This window comes from Leguminivora glycinivorella, chromosome 14 (genome assembly GCF_023078275.1).
Source record: "Leguminivora glycinivorella isolate SPB_JAAS2020 chromosome 14, LegGlyc_1.1, whole genome shotgun sequence".
Lineage (NCBI taxonomy): Eukaryota > Metazoa > Arthropoda > Insecta > Lepidoptera > Tortricidae > Leguminivora > Leguminivora glycinivorella.
Window position 1 is genome coordinate 1817222 of NC_062984.1, and position 20853 is coordinate 1838074.

At 39.0% G+C, this 20853-nt stretch overlaps 1 protein-coding gene across 2 annotated transcripts in view; it reads left to right on the top strand.

Moving 5' to 3' along the window:
* LOC125233604 (monocarboxylate transporter 14-like) overlaps nucleotides 1–19586 on the top strand; it is a 56295-nt gene extending 36709 nt beyond the window's left edge. For both annotated transcript variants that reach the window (XM_048139665.1, XM_048139666.1), the window contains exons 2-6: nucleotides 13661–15262; nucleotides 16076–16309; nucleotides 17190–17313; nucleotides 18245–18403; nucleotides 18944–19586. In XM_048139665.1, the coding sequence (XP_047995622.1) occupies nucleotides 13742–15262; nucleotides 16076–16309; nucleotides 17190–17313; nucleotides 18245–18403; nucleotides 18944–19161 (2256 nt within the window). In that variant the 5' untranslated portion in view covers nucleotides 13661–13741 and the 3' untranslated portion in view covers nucleotides 19162–19586. The remainder of the gene's footprint in view (nucleotides 1–13660; nucleotides 15263–16075; nucleotides 16310–17189; nucleotides 17314–18244; nucleotides 18404–18943) is intronic.
* Nucleotides 19587–20853: the final 1267 nt, after the last annotated feature.

Sequence of the window (20853 nt, forward strand, 5' to 3'; positions counted from 1 at the left end):
TAACGCAATTCGTCAAATGAAATTATCCATTCCGACTTACATTAGTCGTAAGGGCCACAATTGAGCGACAAGCGACATCCCGCCGACAACAGGATAATTTGACGGACAAGCGCCGGCGTTTGATATAATGACTTTTATATTGTTTTATGTCTTTGGCAGTTTATAGTTTCCTATTTTCTGTACAAATATCACTTCTATCTTTAGATTTAACAGCTGATGTTAAAGTGACTTCATGAATTTAACTTTTGATAAACAGGAATGTTTGCAATCGATGATTTAAAAATGGCCAATTACTGCTTGGCATCTGGAGCGATACTTCAGCGCTCTGCCATCTGGGCCACCAGAACTCAGTCATAGTCAGCAAAATTGTAGTGATTATCACTGTTAGACATTCTGATTCAAACTTTCACGATTTTTACACATATTTAAAATTGCAAACGGGACTTAATCGCGTATTTACTATGTTTTAAACACTATGTTTTAAACATAAAACATAGTGTTTAAAACATAGTAAATACGCGATTAAGTCCCGTTTGCAATTTTAAATACTGTTAGACATTGTTTCGAAAATTATTTATGAGCGGTATTTTGGTGGCTTGTTTCATAAATGATGCTACTAAGTATGAGTTTGACCTTGCTTACATCTTTACGTGTGTATAAAAGCAATATTTTACAAAGAGGTGACGGATGACAGTTATTGAAGAAAATGCGCCGAATTGAAGTGAATAGGAGTGAATAGATTCAGATAAGGCAAGACGTGAATGTATCGAAGATCGATGAATTTGCACGGATGAATGGAACTGATGGATGACGAAAACAGGTGTTGAGATTGAAGTATTATTGTATTCGTTTCGTTATTATTTTTAATTTTTTTTTGTAAATGGGCTTAATCTTGGTCACAGACTAGCCAAATGCAAAGACGTGGCTTACAATGGAGTGACATATCTTCTAAGATATTATTGAACACTTGTATTTTATAGTATTCTTAACTTAATCAAGTTTTTCTTGTACGTAACTTACGTAAGCAAATCAAAGTTAAGGGAAAGCCTTATAGGCGGGATAAATTGTTTGTACTTAAGGCATAAATAACTAAAACGGGATAGCATTTGTAACTTTTCGCAAAACGTATGTATATGACATATTTGGCGAAATTCCTGATAAATCTTACAAGTTCAAAGTTGTCTTAGGTCGTCCCTTGGCATGAAAACTTAGCCCGGTCTCTACTCTCTACCGTAGCATAGCGTAGACTCTAATTAAGTTTCAGCTTCAGGGTCAAAATCCACAAATATTAATCAGTTTCATCGATAAGCTAGTAAATTATTACGTCTATTATCTAATGGACCATTATCTTTACCTCACTATTATAATTGACGATTCTTGCCCCGACCCCTATGAGTTAGATAATTACATTAAATGTCAGTTGAAATTGCATCATCTTTATGATCCTACGATTTTACTTCAAATTATCCAAATCTCAATAAAATTGATGAATTAAAGCTCGGCCACACATGCGCGTTTTGATAGCGTCAGCGGAGCGCAACGATAGCGGTGCGCCGGACGAACGCTGGCGTTGCGCCCGGCGGACGCCGGCGGGAACTAACGAGCGCGAATTGCGAGCGGAATGCGCGCAGATTGCGAGCGGAACGCCAGCGTTCCGCCGGCGCACCGCTATCATTGCGCTCCGCTGACGCTACGCTTTCAAAACGCTTTATGTGTGGCGGAGGCTTTACTGAAGGCGCAATAGGCTGATAGCATTACCACTTTATTCACGTCTGAAAGTGAGAAGTTGTGGTAAGGTACAGAGCGCGGCAAACCTCGACTGGGGGACAAATATAACTAATCCATTTTTTTCATGTTTTACAATGTTTGCATTATTAAATAGAGTGTCCACCGGTTATATATGGCAGGCGTATTCAGTGGATACATGTAGAACTCAACATCATAGTGTAATAATGACGACCGGTCTGGCTCAGTCGGTAGTGACCCTGCCTGCTGAGCGGCGGTCCTGGGTTCGAATCCCGGTAAGGGCATTTATTTGTGTGATGAGCACAGACAGATATTTGTTCCTGAGTCATGGATGTTTTCTATGTATATAAGTATGTATTTATCTATTTAAGTATGTATATCGTCGCTTAGCACCCATAGTACAAGCTTTGTTTAGTTTGGGGCTAAGTTGATCTGTGTAAGGTGTCCCCAATATTTATTTATTTATTATTTATATAATGGAAACAATGGATTATTTACAATTGCCCCCCAATCGAGATTTGCCCCGCTGTACCTTAATATTATTGTAGATGCAACAGAATCGTTATTTATATCGTATGTAATAAAATATCGACGTAGTGAGACTTTGCGACAAGTTGGCAGAAAAACATTACCATTCAGGCAAAGTACGATTAAAATAACACCAAAAACGAAATTGGCTGAAGGCAAGTAACTAACTAGCAACCTAGTTAGCTGGCCTAGAACTAGAACAGGCTTTAATTAGGATGAATAAGGGAACGCGGTAAAATGGGCCGGTAGGGGTAGTCTACTTGCCCTCTACCCCCTAGTGGTTGCGATTTCAATTAAGGTTTTTGGCTCACTGCGGAGATAAATGTAAAGGGCGACTATTTAATTTGGGATACCTATCACATCTTTCTTACTTTTGCAGCACTAAAATACCGTTCAGAGTATTAAGTGCCGTATTCGAACATTTCGAACAGTGAGGTGTCACTACTGTCACTGCGTTTCTTTTTGTTGGAAATTACATTTGATTACAATATCACCTGATGCTTTTGGAGCATGTTTACCCAAAGATACCGAACTGTCAGTGTCAAAAGTGACTGTTTCTTCATACAAACAAGTAATTTTGACTCTTACATAACCGTGTCGTATTAATATAATCCGTATCGTATTTAATATTAATATTAATAAACCGAAAACGAACGTTCAGCTGAATGAAACATGATTTTTATTTATCTTTCGAAATCAAATCTGAAATAGCATAGGTACCATTTTACCATTAAAAGGCAACAAATATCAGAAAATTGACTCAACCATCTCGAAAGTGCTAAAGATGTAAGTGAGACTTCACTCCCGTCTCGATGATGGATCGTGTTCCATCCCAGACGGGATAATGTTAGGACAAGTATTTCTTAGAGCTAGAAACGCAATATAACACTTTGAAAGACGCAGTTTAGCCAAAAGGATCCATCCTCTAAAAAATCCATTGAAATGAATGACTTCCTTTTGACAAAAAAAAATTGACAGATTTTTGTGGATTGGATCCTTTAATCCTTAAACTACTTCGCATTATTGTGTAAAGTATGGTAAGTGCCTTACATAGGGTTACCGTACGACGTAATTATTCGTCTTTGTGATACGTGAGGGTCAGGATTTTAGAAACATTAGAAGTTATAAGCTACCCACTAACTAATATTAAGTGCTATTGCCATTCCACAGTGTGGGATTAGACCTCATTTTTGACCATGGTGTTTTTATAGTAAAAATCGGTAGCCTAGACCAAAACAATGCTACGACTAAAACTCCCGAATATCAAATATGACTAGTTTACGAGAAATTATTTTTCGAAGTTTAGGGCAAATGTACCCGAAAATTGACTAAAACTCAAAATATCCTGAGAACGGTATCGATTCTCAAAAAACTCTTTGAAGAGAACTTATAGAACTAGCAATATACTATCGTATGGAATAATCACCACAGTCGTAACATCATTCATATCGGTATTAGAACCAAATTAGTCATTTTCGATTTTGATTTTTTTTCTCGAAAGTTCCTGTATATTAGCATTTCTTTTATTTTTTTACTGAAATGTGATTAGCTTCCCTATAAACATCGCCGTGTCTCTTTTATTTGCACGGGGGTGATTATCTTTTGTTCGTTTTTATAGCCGATAGCTCATAGCTTACTAGCTCGCGGTGGGACCAGTGCCTTAGTCGTAGCATTGTTTTGGTCTAGGCTACCGATTTTTATTAGACTTATATTGACCGGGATATAGACCGTGATTACCTTTTTGATTTTTGTCGAGCTCCCGATATTTCGACGCAGTTGCATGCATCATGATCACGGAAAACTGACGAAGGCGGGTGGATGTTAAAGTTGTATAGACAGCGCGCGATCTACCCTCCTTCGCGCGCGTCGGCTGTCGGCGTAAATATCGGGAGCTCGACAAAAATCAAAAAGGTAATCACGGTCTATATCCCGGTCAATATAAGTCTAATGAAAATAACCGTGAATCATTCAAAACTCTTACCGATTTTTACTATAAAAACACCATGGTCAAAAATGAGGTCTAATCCCACACTGTGCATTCCACTATTGAGCATTAAATCATGATCATACTTATTTCTTTCAGCATAAACGAAAATGTTAGTACGGATTTATATGAACGGGGCTCTATACTTTCCAAATAATTGTAGGCACAACTCTACTTATCTTTAGCAGCATACCCTATACCTATACTTCCCTTGGGATATAACTTCCGCTATAAAAAGCAGAGGACCTATGTCAAATGAAAGTGTAGAGCTATACTAACATGATTTTTCGATGTTTTAGAATACGTTGCGTCTAAGCGTAAATTTCATGGGAAATGACCTAATTAATGTAAGAAAAAAGTGGACGGCTACCCCAGAAAGTATTCAGAACCATGAAAAACTCGTGGCTTTTGTGCTGCTCTTAGTAAAACCTTATTTTAAGCGTGACTGTACTTCCTTTACCTAATTCAGCCGGGAGCTTAACTTGTCAAATTAATGTTAATAGACTGTAAACGATTTTAACAATTTAAAGGGTCACTAACACCCCGTGAATACATAATGAGGCTTTAGTGTCCGTTTTCATTTTACAAATGGAGGCGGAATTTTAACGAGAAACCGACCATTGGGAATTATTTGAATGTTCTAACAGAGTGTTTTTGTCTTTTAGTATAATGATATACTTTTTGGTGTTTCATCTTTTCCCTCGTGTTCCTAGCCTATTGAGGTATCCTTGTGTTGGGCGAAAGGCCTCTCCCCTTTTTCTCCATAAATCCAGAATCTCCTTTTGGTATTCATGCTACCAAGATTTTACTAGGCCTCGTCAGGTACGGATATTCTCAAGTAGGTACAAGTCCTTTGTCCTTAACTGTGCGCTTGTAAATTTTACTTAAAATTATTTCACTCGTCACCTAATTAATTGACGTTTAGGTTCTCAAGTTCTCAATTTACAGATGCCTTTTTTTGACTATACTGAGTAAATGTACACTTACACAGGTTCTGTAGATTTTTTGTTACCGTTCTCTAACGTTCTCTTTTGTTCAATTTAGAATTACTAAATTCGTGTCGTATTCCATTGAGCAGACAAAATAACTGAGCATTCTATTGAACAGCGTGCGTAGCTGAATGCACAAATGCTCACGAAACGAGCCGCTATCTCTATCGCCCTTGCGTATTGGAGCGACAGAGCCAGACTACCTTTCGCGGCGTTTCGTTTTCGTTTCGAGTCGTAGGAAATAGAAATGCTATTCGGCTACGGGGCCTGGTCCTCAAAGTAATTACTTTCCTGAACTTTACGCCCTCTTCAAATACAAATGTCACCGGCAAAACAATAACTGCGACCTTTTCGCCCTTGCGTAACTTAGGGCTTTCTATTTTAAGGTCACAACACAATATACACTCACGCCTGTATTCCCAAAAAGGGTAGGCGGAGACGTACAACTGAAATAAAGTTTCAGTACCACTTTTAGCTCACTCCATCGTAGGCCATGTCTTTGCCTTTGGCTAGTCTGTGGCCAAGAGTAAGCCCATTTATAATTTAATAAAAAAACAGGGCGCGATAATGTTCATGTCCTTACGAAGTACGGTTCTTCTATTTAATACTTCTGAAAATGCTAAGAAAGCGACTGACAATATTTCATGACTAGACTACCAAATCGGTAGTATAATCTCCAGCTTTGCGGATTTGATTGAAGTTGTCAAGCAAACCAAAAGCGTAAGCGACATTCTCGTGGAATGTACCATTAAAGGGGTTGGAAGGAAATGAAATTGTTATATTACAGTGACAGGTTGCCAGCCCATTGCCCGCCATAATTCAATCCATATCCCACAGTTTTCTAAGACACCCACGGGAGGAAAGGTGGTGAAATTCTTAACACTGGAAGAAATCTCTGATCTCAACATTTTTTTCTTTACCCGGACCACTTTCATTCGTATTAGTATTCGGACTTATTCCTGAAATGTGCGAAGGTTTGATATTCGTTCGCGAATTCAAAGCGGATTTTGGCAGTTGATTTATGGCTCACGGTACAAGTCTATACGAGGGATTGCTTCCTATGAATCATAGTTTGGAAAAATAAAATATACCTAAATAGGAACTCTTGTGAACACAATTTTGGTACAGTACAGCGGTGATCCACACATTCTACATGTACTTAACTGAAACCTATTGATAAAGGCACCCGAACAAAGATAGTACATAGTTTTATACTAAGTACAGTTAGGGTTTATGATATGTACCTAAAATATACTTGTCCCAAAATGTTACACAAGCAACATGAATTGCTCATAATCAAGAAACACTGTTGCCTGGTGGCCTGCCAAACGACACATTTGCGACAGAATGTCTCTAGAATGTTCGCCCATAACATACGCCAGTTTTGGCTTATTGGTTGTCGGCAAATTTCCCGATTATTTATAATGCCTGACGTAAACACGTCTGGAGAGTGGCCAGTCGCGCCATACTATTACTTAAAGTACGTTTATGACGTTTTTTGGCGTAGACATTTGTTTGTTTTTATTTTGTTTACGTCTGATTAATTTGTTTGGCTTTGCAATAACTGTTTTGTGGCACTAAATATTCGGAAGTACAGTCAAGTGCAAAAATACGTATCGATTTTATCCGCTCAAAAATATGTACCGAGACCTTATTCCGCCGACATAAAGTGCTATGGGACATATTTTTGATAAGTTGTACGCATACGCACCCATATTTTACACTTGATTGTACAATAAATTCAGCAACTTCAAACACATTTTAGGAATTTTTGAACTTTGCGGAATTGGCAAAAGATTTCAGTTTATATTATCCATTTAACTTTCAAAGTATGTACTTAATGGTAATAAAAGCCAAGTATGTACTTAATGGTAAGAAAATACTAAAGAAAACATTATAATAGTAAATAGTGACACTTCTGAATAAAGACTAATTATTTATGTATATCTAATACTTAAAAAGCTCACACCTATGTTCCCAAACGGGCTAAGAAAATTTCATGAAACTGATCAAATTTCTGTGCCCCTTTGCCAAACGGGGCCGTGATATTGCAGTGACAGGTTGCCAGCCCAGCGCCCACACCACAATAGAACCCATATCCGTGTGTGTGTGGATTGAGTGAGCACCTTCCGAAAATAAAAAAAAATATGCTGATCATTTAGTAAAAGTTCTAAAACAATTGTAAAACGAATCTCTGAATTTGTAAAAAGATAAATCAAAAGATACAGCCATTAACATGTGCTCACTCAGTTCTCACAAACTACCAACGAAAACAGTGAATATATTCATTTAACATATAATATTTATATACTAACATTTAGTAAAAAATAGGCCAACCTACCTCTATAAATATTAGATCACCTAGTGACGTATTTAATTTTTTACAAATAGTTTCTTAATGCTCACTCAATCCTCACACTTTTGAAAAGCCGAATTTTGATGAAAAACATAAGATTTAGACCGCTATTATATGTGTATAGTTTAGTAAAAGTGAAATGGGAATTTGTAAAATACAAAACGAACCACTAACGTGTCAGGTTTTTTATAATAAATTTTTGTAAGTGCTCACTCAGTCCACACGTTTTGAGAAAGTTAAAAATGTAAATATCTTACGATTTGTAGCACCTAAGACACTCGAAAGTACTTCAACATTTAGTAAAAATTTTTTACTAAATATCCACCATCTAATATTTTATATTCGTTGTCTGGTTTTAAAGATATTCAGACATAACTTTTCTCATACAAATGTATCAAGTAGGGTGACCACACTATGTCGGCTCCTGATTTTCCCCACCTTCCCATTGTCATATTGAGATTGGGGAGTTTCGTTCAATTTTGATAATAGTTTATATTAAACTAATACCATATTAATTCTCCATCTGCAAACTGTTTTTAGGTTATGTTCTTGGCCTAGTGATGATGTGTATTGTGTAATTTTTATCGACGTCAGGATAATAACCATATCGACATTCATGCATTAAAAAGGACATGAATGATAATTGGTAAGAAACAAAGAATATAATACTTCACTAGTAAGAAACCAGAACCTGGTAATCTAATCGTGCTAACAGATGAGCGTACCGGATTTGTAAGTGGGAGCGAGAAAATAATAACTATTTCTCGCTCCGACGCCGACTAACTGGCACGGCGTTTCGTTTTCGTTTGGCGTCGGAGTAATGCCATTCGGCTACGCACGCTGTAAAGCTGCTAACACATGACCATACGAGCACCGTACCGCACCAAGGTCATCCATATGGATGCTTGCTAGCTTGTAAATGGGAGGGAGAAATAATTATTATTTTCTCGCTCCCACTTACAAATCTGGTACGCTCATCTGTTAGCACGATTAGATTACCAGGTTCTGGTTTCTTACTAGTGAAGTATTATATTCTTTGTTTCTTACCAATTATCATTCATGTCCTTTTTAATGCATGAATGTCGATATGGTTATTATCCTGACGTCGATAAAAATTACACAATACACATCATCACTAGGCCAAGAACATAACCTAAAAACAGTTTGCAGATGGAGAATTAATATGGTATTAGTTTAATATAAACTATTATCAAAATTGAACGAAACTCCCCAATCTCAATATGACAATGGGAAGGTGGGGAAAATCAGGAGCCGACATAGTGTGGTCACCCTACTTGATACATTTGTATGAGAAAAGTTATGTCTGAATATCTTTAAAACCAGACAACGAATATAAAATATTAGATGGTGGATATTTAGTAAAAATTTTTACTAAATGTTGAAGTACTTTCGAGTGTCTTAGGTGCTACAAATCGTAAGATATTTACATTTTTAACTTTCTCAAAACGTGTGGACTGAGTGAGCACTTACAAAAATTTATTATAAAAAAACCTGACACGTTAGTGGTTCGTTTTGTATTTTACAAATTCCCATTTCACTTTTACTAAACTATACACATATAATAGCGGTCTAAATCTTATGTTTTTCATCAAAATTCGGCTTTTCAAAAGTGTGAGGATTGAGTGAGCATAAGAAACTATTTGTAAAAAATTAAATACGTCACTAGGTGATCTAATATTTATAGAGGTAGGTTGGCCTATTTTTTACTAAATGTTAGTATATAAATATTATATGTTAAATGAATATATTCACTGTTTTCGTTGGTAGTTTGTGAGAACTGAGTGAGCACATGTTAATGGCTGTATCTTTTGATTTATCTTTTTACAAATTCAGATATTCGTTTTACAATTGTTTTAGAACTTTTACTAAATGATCAGCATATTTTTTTTTTATTTTCGGAAGGTGCTCACTCAATCCACACACACACCCATATCCCACAGTCGACTTATCGGTGACATGTCATGTGTTATGGGAGGCGAGGATAAGAGTCTTAAGAGCACTCAAAAGGGATTAATAGGCAATGTCAAGTGGACTGGAGCGAGCGTTTAGTGCAGCTGGGCTTGATTTGTAAGCACTTCTCTACTTAGTAGTGTATGTATATTTCTTAAATGTTATAATATGTGTCAGAAAACGTTTTAGATACTATTTAAAACAAAATAACACCGTAACTGCTATCAAAATCGCTGATGTTAGTTAAGACTGACTCTAATGGTCTCATTGGAAGATCAGCTCTGGAAGTCACCAGCAACACGCCGAGGTGAGGCCATTTCGTGGCACTTCATTCCTTTCTGTTTGTGTTGTAATGTGTAAATAATTAGTATAATTACTAATTAGTCACACGATTAGTTCACGAATAAATGATATTCTATTATTATTCTAATGTTGAATTTATCGTATTATTGTATTCAGATAATTCTTTAACAGTAATGCCAGATAATTAAGACCACCGTCACTATAAATAAATGGGTGAGCTCCATCTTAGACTCCGTCTTCATTATCCACCAGGTGTGACTAGGATCCATCGCCGATCATTAAAAATAAAATAGAATTACAAAAGTGAACTTTGCGTAAGAACTATCAAGTTAACTTGTTCGCCTCGGGCACATTACACTTGCATTGGCGTGTGGTCCTGTTTGCCGCTCGCGTATTGCCTTACACAGCCTGAAAAACCGAGGGTCTACTGGTGAAACCCGATAAATAAGGGATAATTTTTCTATGAAATAAGAACATTGCGGAAATTGCACATAGTTCGAATTTCAAAAACCAGTTTACCCAACTTATCGGGGTTCACCAGTAAACCCTCGAAACGATGTGCCGCTCTACCACCTAAGACACTGTTTTAATAGTGTATAGTTTACTTAAAGGCCAATGATGATCGACTTAAAAGCATTCCAGGTAAAAGGTGTCATCCGTTTGTAATTTAAGATTATACATGCAAACAATACCTGTGTCAAAACATGAAGATACACAATACTTATAAACATTCAGGGTCCAACAAACAGGGTCCAAGTTCCTGGATCTGCTTTTCCCTTTTTTTCCCTGTCTCTGGATTTGCTTCTTAAATCCCTAAAACACCGCCGTATTAACGAAATCAAACGTAAAATTACGAATAAAAGCGCTTTATAACAAAACCAGTTGTAAAGAGAATTTGGATTTTACTCGAAAAATTGAAACGTTTCGCATTTGTATGCCGTCCGGCTCAGTGAGCTTAAGGTTCTACGGAATGAAACCTTCCTTGAACCCCACTGGCTTGTTATTTTGTTATTCTTATTGCTTTCTAGTTCTTATGAAACATTAAACCACCGTATTGTAACTTGGAAGCTTGGCATAAAGTTTCCATCTTTGAAAATATTTCTATCTTTACCTTACCTGCGTTTTTCCAGAAATCTTCTACCGCTTGCTTTCATTGCTCGCTTTGCTTATTCTCCTTAAGGCAAGAAATAGTCATTGTGGTCTTGCGAGTACCCATGGGATCTCATTGCTTACCATACCAACTGACTGACTGTTTATTTGGCTGTCTCATAACCTGTATTTAATCTCTTAGGTATATATATTCGTACATATTATGTTGTTGTACAAATAATAATTGCACATTAATAGAAATTATTATATTCTATAATATATTTGCTCTTGGTTCGATCAACTCACTCGCGTTAAAAAGCTTTTGGAATAAATACTCTGAAAATGGCGTACCATTTTCGCATAATGCCCAGGTTTTTGTACGTACAACTTATTACCTTAGTAACTGTAGTAAGGTCAACCTAAAATGCTTTTGTGACTTTGCACAATACCTTGTTAGGCGATCTAGAGAAGACTCTGCTGCGATTTAGTGTTTTTGTATCAGAGTATTTTTTTAGTAGGTAAATTTGATTTTCTATTGCAAAAGGGTCACAAGAACCTTTTAGGTATCCCCACAAATTTTCTTAATGCTTGCTAATTTACACTCCTTTTTGAAATTCACTGTACATTATATTCGGTGATGAACTAGCCATACATATATGTATAATGGGATCATATCACATAAGGTCGGGATCTTCAGCAACGTGGAAATGAGAATAAAAACATTACCAACAACACAAAACCAAGTACCTCTCTTGCTTTTATATGTTATCTGGCTTTACTAAATAAAAAACATTCACGTTCATTTACGTTTTTTCGTATACGGGTCAGGCTGCATTGCAGTTGTGAATATAAAGGGAAAACTTAATGGGATTCTGTGAGAACTTGCGGACCCATTTGGCTTCAAAGAGATGAAATTCTTTAGGGAATTTGATAATGGCGTCTAATGAGATGTTTACAAGTTTATACATTTTTTTTGAGCCTTTTTGTTAGTATAAGTAGATACCCCGTGTGCTGACTGGTTAAGAATTTCACCACCCTCATTCTTCCCGTGGGTGTTGTAGAAGTCGACTGTGGGATATGGATTAAATTGTGACGTGGGCGAGAGGCTGGCAACCTGTCACTGCAATGTCAACATTTTCAACCCCTTGTTTGCCAAGCGTGGCACTGAAACCTGAATAGTTTCGTGTGCTCTGCCTTCCTCTTTGTGGGATGCAAGCGTGAGTGTATGTATGTTAGTAAATTGATCTGAAATCTCCAATGGGTTCGTTCAGCCAATACTTGAAAGACAATGAAGTTTAAAAATTGTTGTATACACAAACTGTACTTCGGAATAATAACGATTTATCGACGTACGTAACTATTACGTTACGTATAAAACGAATTACAGCTCAAAATATCACATTACATCAGTTTATGTGACATAAGTCTTATCGATAAATCTTGTAATCACGATTTCCTACTGCGTCGTAAATCTATAGGCTTTCAGGTTTATCAGTTAACGGTAAATCTGTTAAATATTGATATTATCCAATGCCACTGCCAGTGGAATTGTTCAGATTCTGAAAGAAGATTAAGATAATGATTTCAAACTAATTTAGGTAAAATTAGTGAAATGTGTTTCCAGCTAGCAGTCTAGACATATAGTAATATTACTTTTTATTGCGCATAAAAATGTGTAACGAAAAACTTATAAACTAATCTACTAAAGTAGGTACTAAAAGAGAATATTACGGACAACCCAGTGCATAGTTCCAAAAAAGTGGTAGTATAATTTTTAACCCAACCTACGATCGCTGCTTAGGCATCCATCTATAAATACGCCGAGCCTCATTGTGTGCCAATCAGCAGCGCAGAAGCGATTGGGCACTTTGGGCATCCGCTGCAGACCTGCCCATTATGCTGGCTTCCTCTCGCACAAGCTTTCGTAACTAATGTAACTACACGTTTTACTGAGCCCATTTTAAACTGTGAATCTTTTCGCCTAGGTAAAATGGTCTTGCTGAAATAGTAAACAGAACCTTCATAAAAAGATATTTGGACTATAAACTGAAATAGATTCCATACACTACAGAAAAAGGGATCAAGCCCACTGGCGGCGAAGCCGGGAATCGAACCCGGGTCTCCAGCTAACGCGGCTGACGTGATAACCGCTACACCACCCCGACCTCCGCCAGTGGGCTTGATCGCTTTTTCTTTAGTGTATGGTATCTATTTCAGTTTATAATTTATATAGGAGGCCTTTGCCCAGCAGTGGGACACAAAAGAGGCTAATTAAAAAAAAAAAAAAAAAATTTATATAATTATACTAGTGTTACTACTTAAAAAAACAAAGCAAAAAAATATTTCAAAAATAGTTTGATTTGTTCCCTACATCGATATTTGGACTAATTTCCATTTGCTTTACTTCATTATATGGATTTTGGCCACCAGGTAGAATTATCTGCTAAGTACAAACAACGTTCAAGTTATTAAAATATTTTTCTGAAAAAAATCTCTCTGATTAGAGTCTGTAAGGACCAGAGTATTCGAAATAAGTCATACGAGAATATTCTAAAACTCTTTACTTTCTCCAGGCACACAGGCCAGGTATTGGTGATAGTTTTCAATGAAGTGTAGGCCCTCCACCTCAGTAATGATAGTAAGTTTAGTTTGAGAAAAAAAGGTACCTAACGTCTGTTTTTACTTTTATTCCAGCATGAGGTCACGGCGGGTGCTCGGAGCCCGTATGGAAGCCGGGCGAGCTGGTGACCCCGCGCAGTTCCGCCGCACCCCGGCATGGACGCGCCCGTGTCGCCGCCGGCGCACCGTGGGCCGCTGCAAACACCAGCCGGCGAAACGGCGCCCGCACCCCTAGACCCAGAGACTCTGCGGCCCGCGCCGCGCGCGCTCGTCCCCATCCCCGAGAGTGAACCGCTGCTCCGCGATGTCAGTGCTCCGAGGAAACCGAACGGGAGAACGCTCCACGTTCAGTTCGACGCGCAGTCGCCCCCCGCGCCCGTGTCCGTTAGTGGTTCCAGCTCGTCGAGCTCCTCCGACGACGAGGAGCTCTCGCTGGCCGAGGCCCGCCCGCCCGACGGCGGCTGGGGCTGGGTGGTCGTGTTCGCGTCCTTCATGGTCAACTTGATCGCCGACGGCATCACGTTCAGCTTCGGCGTATTTTTCCCGTATTTCTTAGAGTATTTCGGAGAAGGAAAAGGAAAGACGGCATGGATAGCCGGCATTTTCATGGCGATGCCGCTCCTGTCGGGGCCCATCGCCAGCTTCCTGACGGACCGGTACGGCTGTCGGCGGATGACTATTTTCGGCTCAGTATTAGCGGCCATCGGATTCGTGATATCGGCGTTCGTAGACAATATGGAGACGCTGTTCCTCACATTTGGAATCATGGCCGGATTCGGACTAAGCTTATGTTACGTGGCGGCGGTAGTGATCGTCGCCTACTATTTTGAGAAGAAGCGATCGCTCGCGACCGGCATATCGGTTTGCGGGAGCGGGATCGGTACTTTCATATTCGCACCGCTCTCCAACGTGTTGCTAGACGAGTACGGATGGCGAGGGACGACGTTGATCCTGGCCGGATTTTTCCTAAACATGGCCGTTTGCGGGCTATTATTCAGAGATCTTCCATGGACAACGACGATGAACGCGGAAAAAGCGAAAGAAAGGAAGCGAAAACGCGAAAGAAAACGAAACAAACGTTATGGATCTTCCGCAGATAGCTTTTCAGACAGCAAGAGCAGTGCTGCCGGATCCGCGAAGATACCTGAAACAGTAGACGTCGAAGCTGTGGTGTCTCCTATCGTGCCACAGTTCAGTTCCTTAGTAGACTTACCAACATTCATGACTGGAGGAGAAAGTGTTTCTTTAGAAGTGTTCGAGTTAATGTCCAACAAAGGTCGCGCTTATGCGATCCTCGCCCAGAACTATCCAGGAGTGATGCTTCCTTCGCGAAGCTTTAGCGACAGTGGGCGTTTACATGAGCAGTCACCACCGAGGGCTTTAATGTCCCCTGACACATTATCCCCTGGTGCTTTATCCCCTACTTCAGCGCCCAGGACTCAAGAAAACCGATCTTTAGGCGATAAGGCAGCCCTGTCTCTCTGGCTGAAGCGGCAGGCCGCTACCGGGGCCACAGGAGTGGTGAAGAAGCCGCCAGCGTTCTTGAAAGACTTACGGGTGCACCGGCACTCGCTGACGTACAGAGGCGCCATGTTGAACATCAACAGGTACCGGCTGCGAGCGTCCTCCTGCCCCAATATCTTCAGGAATTCTATGACTACCATTGCTAAAGAAAAGGTGAGCAATTTTGACACTTGATGCTTTATTTTAGGAAGCTCATGTAATAAACTGTTTAATTCACGTTAAATGCTTAAAATAGTAACAGTAAGAATTAGAAGCATGCCGTAGAAAGTCGTAACGTGTGTTATGTTTACAACTTTACATATGATCATAACAGGAAAACAGGTGTTAGGTATGTTATGTGAATCCGTCGGTTGTTTATCTTCAGATGCAACTGCACTTCATCATATGTATGTATGTATCTTAGTGAGAGCATTAAGTGTTTCATGATAACATGAGATATAACGGAGATAAGTTGGCCTAGTTATGCTATTGTGATTTACGTCTATATCTCGCTTTCAAGGCCTTCCAGGTCAATCAGAGTTGACTTAAGTATACAAGCTTTCAATTATTTAAACGACTTGAAAGAATTTTAACTGCAAAAGTAGAAAGTTTTAGTTAGTTTTCAAGATAACTTATGGTTGTGGTGTGGCACCCTTAATATGACCCTTGAGTGACGTAGCTTGTCACTTTGTTATCCTGTTACACGATAAAATACAACATATTACTAATAGTATATATTTATGTAAAGTTACCAATAGTTTTAACAAGTGAAGTGTTTCATAATTCTTTATGCAATCTGACCCGTTTTAAGTTATCTTGCTGTGTCTAATATTTTGCCAAAAAACAATAAATACTGGCCTTAATATAAGAAGCAGGCACCAAATATTTAAAATGTCGCAACATTGATTCATAGAATATTTTTTCATGTGTTTTTCTACTAACAAGTAGGTAAGTCAGACAAATCAAATTTCACTTTGTCCATTCCAGCTCCAATGGTACGCCGGTCTCTGGGACTTCTGGGACCTGGTGGTCGATGTTCTCGACTTCTCCCACTTCAAGAACCCCGCGTTCCTCGTGTTCGCCTTCTCGAATTTTCTTCTATACATGTGGTATGATGTGCCATATGTGTACATCGCTGACAGTGGCATGAGTATGGGCTTTGACAAGAATGAAGCGTCCATGCTGATCTCTATTATTGGGATCTTGAATATGTTTGGAGAGGTGAGTCATACACTTCCTTTAAGAGGATACGATACCGAAGCACGAATTCAAATTTGAGATTTTTAGGTCTTTATCGCCGTCGCGCTGACGAGGGTGGAACTAGACATATTACGTAACTGACGTGCGCATGTCACAGCTTAACTGATAACGGTCTCATAAACCAGGATCGCCGTGTAAACGCGCCTTGTTTGCTCAGATAACGTTACGGGGACAGATTTGAGCAAGCAATCAAAATATTTGTTTATAAGTGTCAATATTTGGCGTGTTAATTGATTCTAAGTAAACTATTAGACTATCTTTGTGTATACAAAAATGATATTCAAGAACTATGAGATATTTATTTCGTTTCTTTTGAATTAAATGGGAATGGAAGCGAATTTTATTGAAACATTTATATATTAAAACAACAAACAACAAAAATATATTTGAAACAACGTCATCTTTTGGTGTACAGACGTAACTGTGTCTAATAAATTGTCCATTATATTAACCAGGAACTATTTAATACTGGATTGACAATGCCCGTACAAAAAAGCGTACCCCTGAAATGTATGGGCCTGTTAGGCTTAAAACTAGATGGCGCTGTTCGCAGCCTGGAAGTGGCCAAATCATATTTTCCCCAAATATTTTTGCGTGTTTTTATTTTTTATAAGAACAAATGACATATGTAAAATCGGGTTACTCACGTAAAATGGGATACCATCGGCATCGCGCGTGCTCAATGAAAAAGCTCCTCGTTACGAAGCGAAACATGTCGAGCGACCTTCGACAATTTTACTTGAGTTACCCGATTTTACATGTTGAATATGTCTCACGGTAGTTTTATTATTAAAATTGATAATTAACTTTGTTCTATATATCTATAATTTGTAATTTCCAGATCCTCCTGGGCTGGGTGGGCGACTGGGAGTGCGTGAACCCGAGCCTGGTGTACGCGGCCTGCATGCTGCTCTGCGGTTTCGTCACCTTCCTCATGCCACTGCTGCCCACATATTTCGGACTAGGTACGTAGATAAATCGTTATAATTTGCAATCTGGCAGGAAAATGTGACCATCTCGATTTGCGCTTGACCGCGTTACCATAGCAACGGGCAATACAACACATTCATTGAAGGTTTTGCCTTATTATATTTTTTTTCTGTGTTTACCTCTCAAATGTGATGAAAAATATTGTGTGTAACTCAGGAGGTAAGGATTTTGTAAACTCGTGTCTATAACTCCCTCCAGCCTGCGGCTGTCGCGAGTTATCAACACTCGTTGCCATAATCACCCTTACTTCCCTTGTTGCACAATATATTATTGTTGCCCGTACACCAGAAACACTATAGAGATTTCAACTTGGTTGTTAGTCCCTGTGTGGTGACTGGTTAAGAATTACACAACCCCTTTTCTTCCCGTGGGTGTCGTAGAAGTCGTGAAATGTGGGTTCAATTGTGGCGTATTATGCGATATTCTGGCAACCTGTCACTACAATGTCACAATTCCGTTTTCATTCAACCCTTTTTTTTCCCAAGTGTGGAACTGAAACTTGAGTAGTTTCATGTGCTCTGTCTATCCCTTTATGGGCATGATTGTATGTAACGTATAATATGTATGTATGCTAGAATTTACCACTTTATTCATGTCAGCCTTACGGTACGGCGGCATGGGCACTGAATGTGTTAAGATGGGAGTCTATTTAAGATCTTATCCGTGCAGAAATACAGCAAGAAAGAGCTCTTTCCCCAGTTTAACCAGAGAAAGCGATTGTTAACCGTATAAAATCTAGGTTCTGGTGAAAATAGAATTGTTATAGTCATTCGCTAGTTCACTACCCTTACTAATATCTAAAGAAATTTCGGTTATATCGATACATGGATCGGGAAAAGATCTCGACGAAATTAGAACGAGAGTTGCAATCTTCCTCATACTCAAAATGTTTCCTTGCCGTTTCAGCATCAGCCTCAGGCCTCTTCGGGGCATTCATCGCAGCAAACTACTCCCTAACGTCCATCATACTGGTCGAACAAATCACCCTGGAGAAGTTCACCAACGCGTACGGCCTTCTGTTACTCATGCAGGGGGTCGCTAACCTCATCGGACCGCCCTTGGCAGGTGAGATGAGACCTGTAGACCAGGGGCCCGTTTCTCGAAAGGTACAAGCCTTGTATTACAAGTGTGTTTCCATGACAACCCATACGATTTGACAGTTCGCGCACTTGTAATACTAGGCTTGTACCTTTCGAGAAACGGGTTATGTTAAATGATAAGATCTTAGAGCTTACACTTAATACGTCAGGTTTAGAACTGTATCAGTGAGATTCACCTATTAATGTTGGAGTCAAAATCACCAAATCTTGTGAAAGAGTTGGAGCGTTACAAGCCCTGTCGTGTAGCCCTTGTCAGGTCAGATAAAAACCTAAATTACCTATTTCATCTTCTTAAATATGGAACTCAAATAGGTGAGACATAATAGTCTTCATAAGAAGGTGCCAAATTTGATTGTAACTTGCTAAAACCGCAGGATCTAAAATTATAATTATTGCGATTTGAGAAAGCCGTCAAAATGTAATGCTTTGTAATTATGATTTGATTCGTTTTGTTCCCTTGTACTTGCTTGTGTCATTATACTAACTTGTTCTCATCTCATTCCAGGCTGGGTGTTCGACATGACCAACTCCTACGACCTATCCTTCTACCTGGCCGGAGTCTTCATCGGAATATCCGGCATCGTCCTCCTCATACTGCCCGTGTACAACCGAGCGCGTAAGTACAACGAGATGAGGAAACAACCCCAGGAACAGGCCAAACAACCACCCGAGGCAACTAAGGTGAACGGGGTTATTAATCAGAATGGGAAACTTGGCGTTTAAAAATGGCTTAAAGTTTCCAATGGCAAAATAAATCTAATGATGGCAATCAAATGAAAACATCGTCTAAAATTGTCTCAATTAAGAAACCAAAACGAGTCAATATATTTTTTCATCGATCATACAAGGAATTCTGCCAGTCCATTGTTTGTCGGAATATACGGAGTCGTTCTTCTGATTCTACCAGTATACAATCGAGCACTGCAGTACAATCAAATGAGGATTTGAGGAATCAACCACAAGTACAGATCAAACAAATCCTTGAGAAGCTAGATGTTTAAAAATGGCTTAAAATTTTCACCAGTATCTACATAAACGTAACGGAGTGAAATGGAAAATATTACGTCTAAAAATGTCGTAAACATACATACACATACATACATACATACAATCACGCCTGTATCCCATAAAGGGGTAGGCAGAGCACATGAAACTACTAAAGCTTCAGGGCCACTCTTGGCAAATAAGGGGTTAAAAGAAAACGAAACAGTGGCATAGCAGTGACAGGTTGCCAGCCTCTCGCCTACACCACAATTTAACCCATATCCCATAGTCGCCTTCTACGACACCCATGGGAAGAAAGGGAGTGGTGAAATTCTTAACCCGTCGCCACACAGGCAATCATGATTCCAAAATACCTGTGACTGAAGCTTTTACTAGTAGTAAAGAGCCAAAATAACCCCATGGAAAGAATCCAATGATCCAATGAGATGAATGATTGATCTTAAAGAACCTAACCAAAGTTATACTGCAAGAAAATACGGAACAGGAGAATAAATACCATTCGTGTAACCTAGTGACCTACAAATTATAAAAAGGAATCAAGATTCAAAATATTCATATAAAAAACTACAGAGTACGAACTGACAACGTCCCAATCGATGTTAAAAATTGACCCAAAGGTGATAAAAGACAATTGAAACTACCGTAGCAGAATTTATCCGTGTGATTGTGATTTTAAATGAAAATGATACGTGTCTGTCTGTATATCCAAGTCATGTTTAAATTGACAAAAGAAATGAATCTATTGTATAAAACTTGATTGTTGTAAGAGAAAATAAGTGAATTTGCATCTATTAGATAAAAGTTTTTAGAAATTACTAGTGATGGGTAGCAATGTTTTAATTTAATGGCAGTATTGTCGTTAAAGTAAACGAAATGTAGACCTAAAATCGCTCATACGCATGTTCATAATAACGAGCGATTTTTGGTCGGCGAATGCCGATTCCGCTTGGGGAGGTCGTAAGGCATTGGTCCCACCGCGAGCTAGGAAGCTATGAGCTATCGGCTATAAAAACGAACAAAAGATAAGCACTCCCGTGCAAATAAAAGCGACACGGCGATATTGATAGCTCACCGCTGGGCGAGTGACTATAAACATTGCTGTGTCTCTTTTATTTACGCGGGAGTGCTTATCTTTTGTTCGTTTTTATATCCGATAGCTCATAGCTTCCTAGCTCGCGGTGGGACCAGTGCCTAAAAGAGATGCGATAATAGCGCGGGCGAGTTATAGTTCGTAGCCGAGCTATGAGCTACAAATCGCTCTCTCTCTCTCTCTCTCTCTCTCTCTCTTTCTCTCTCTTTTATTTACACGGGAGCGAGTATCTTTTGTTCGTTTTTATAGCCGATAGTTTACTCGCTTTTGGTGTGACCAGTGCCTAATAGTTTCCATAGAATTTTGCATTACAGTAACCT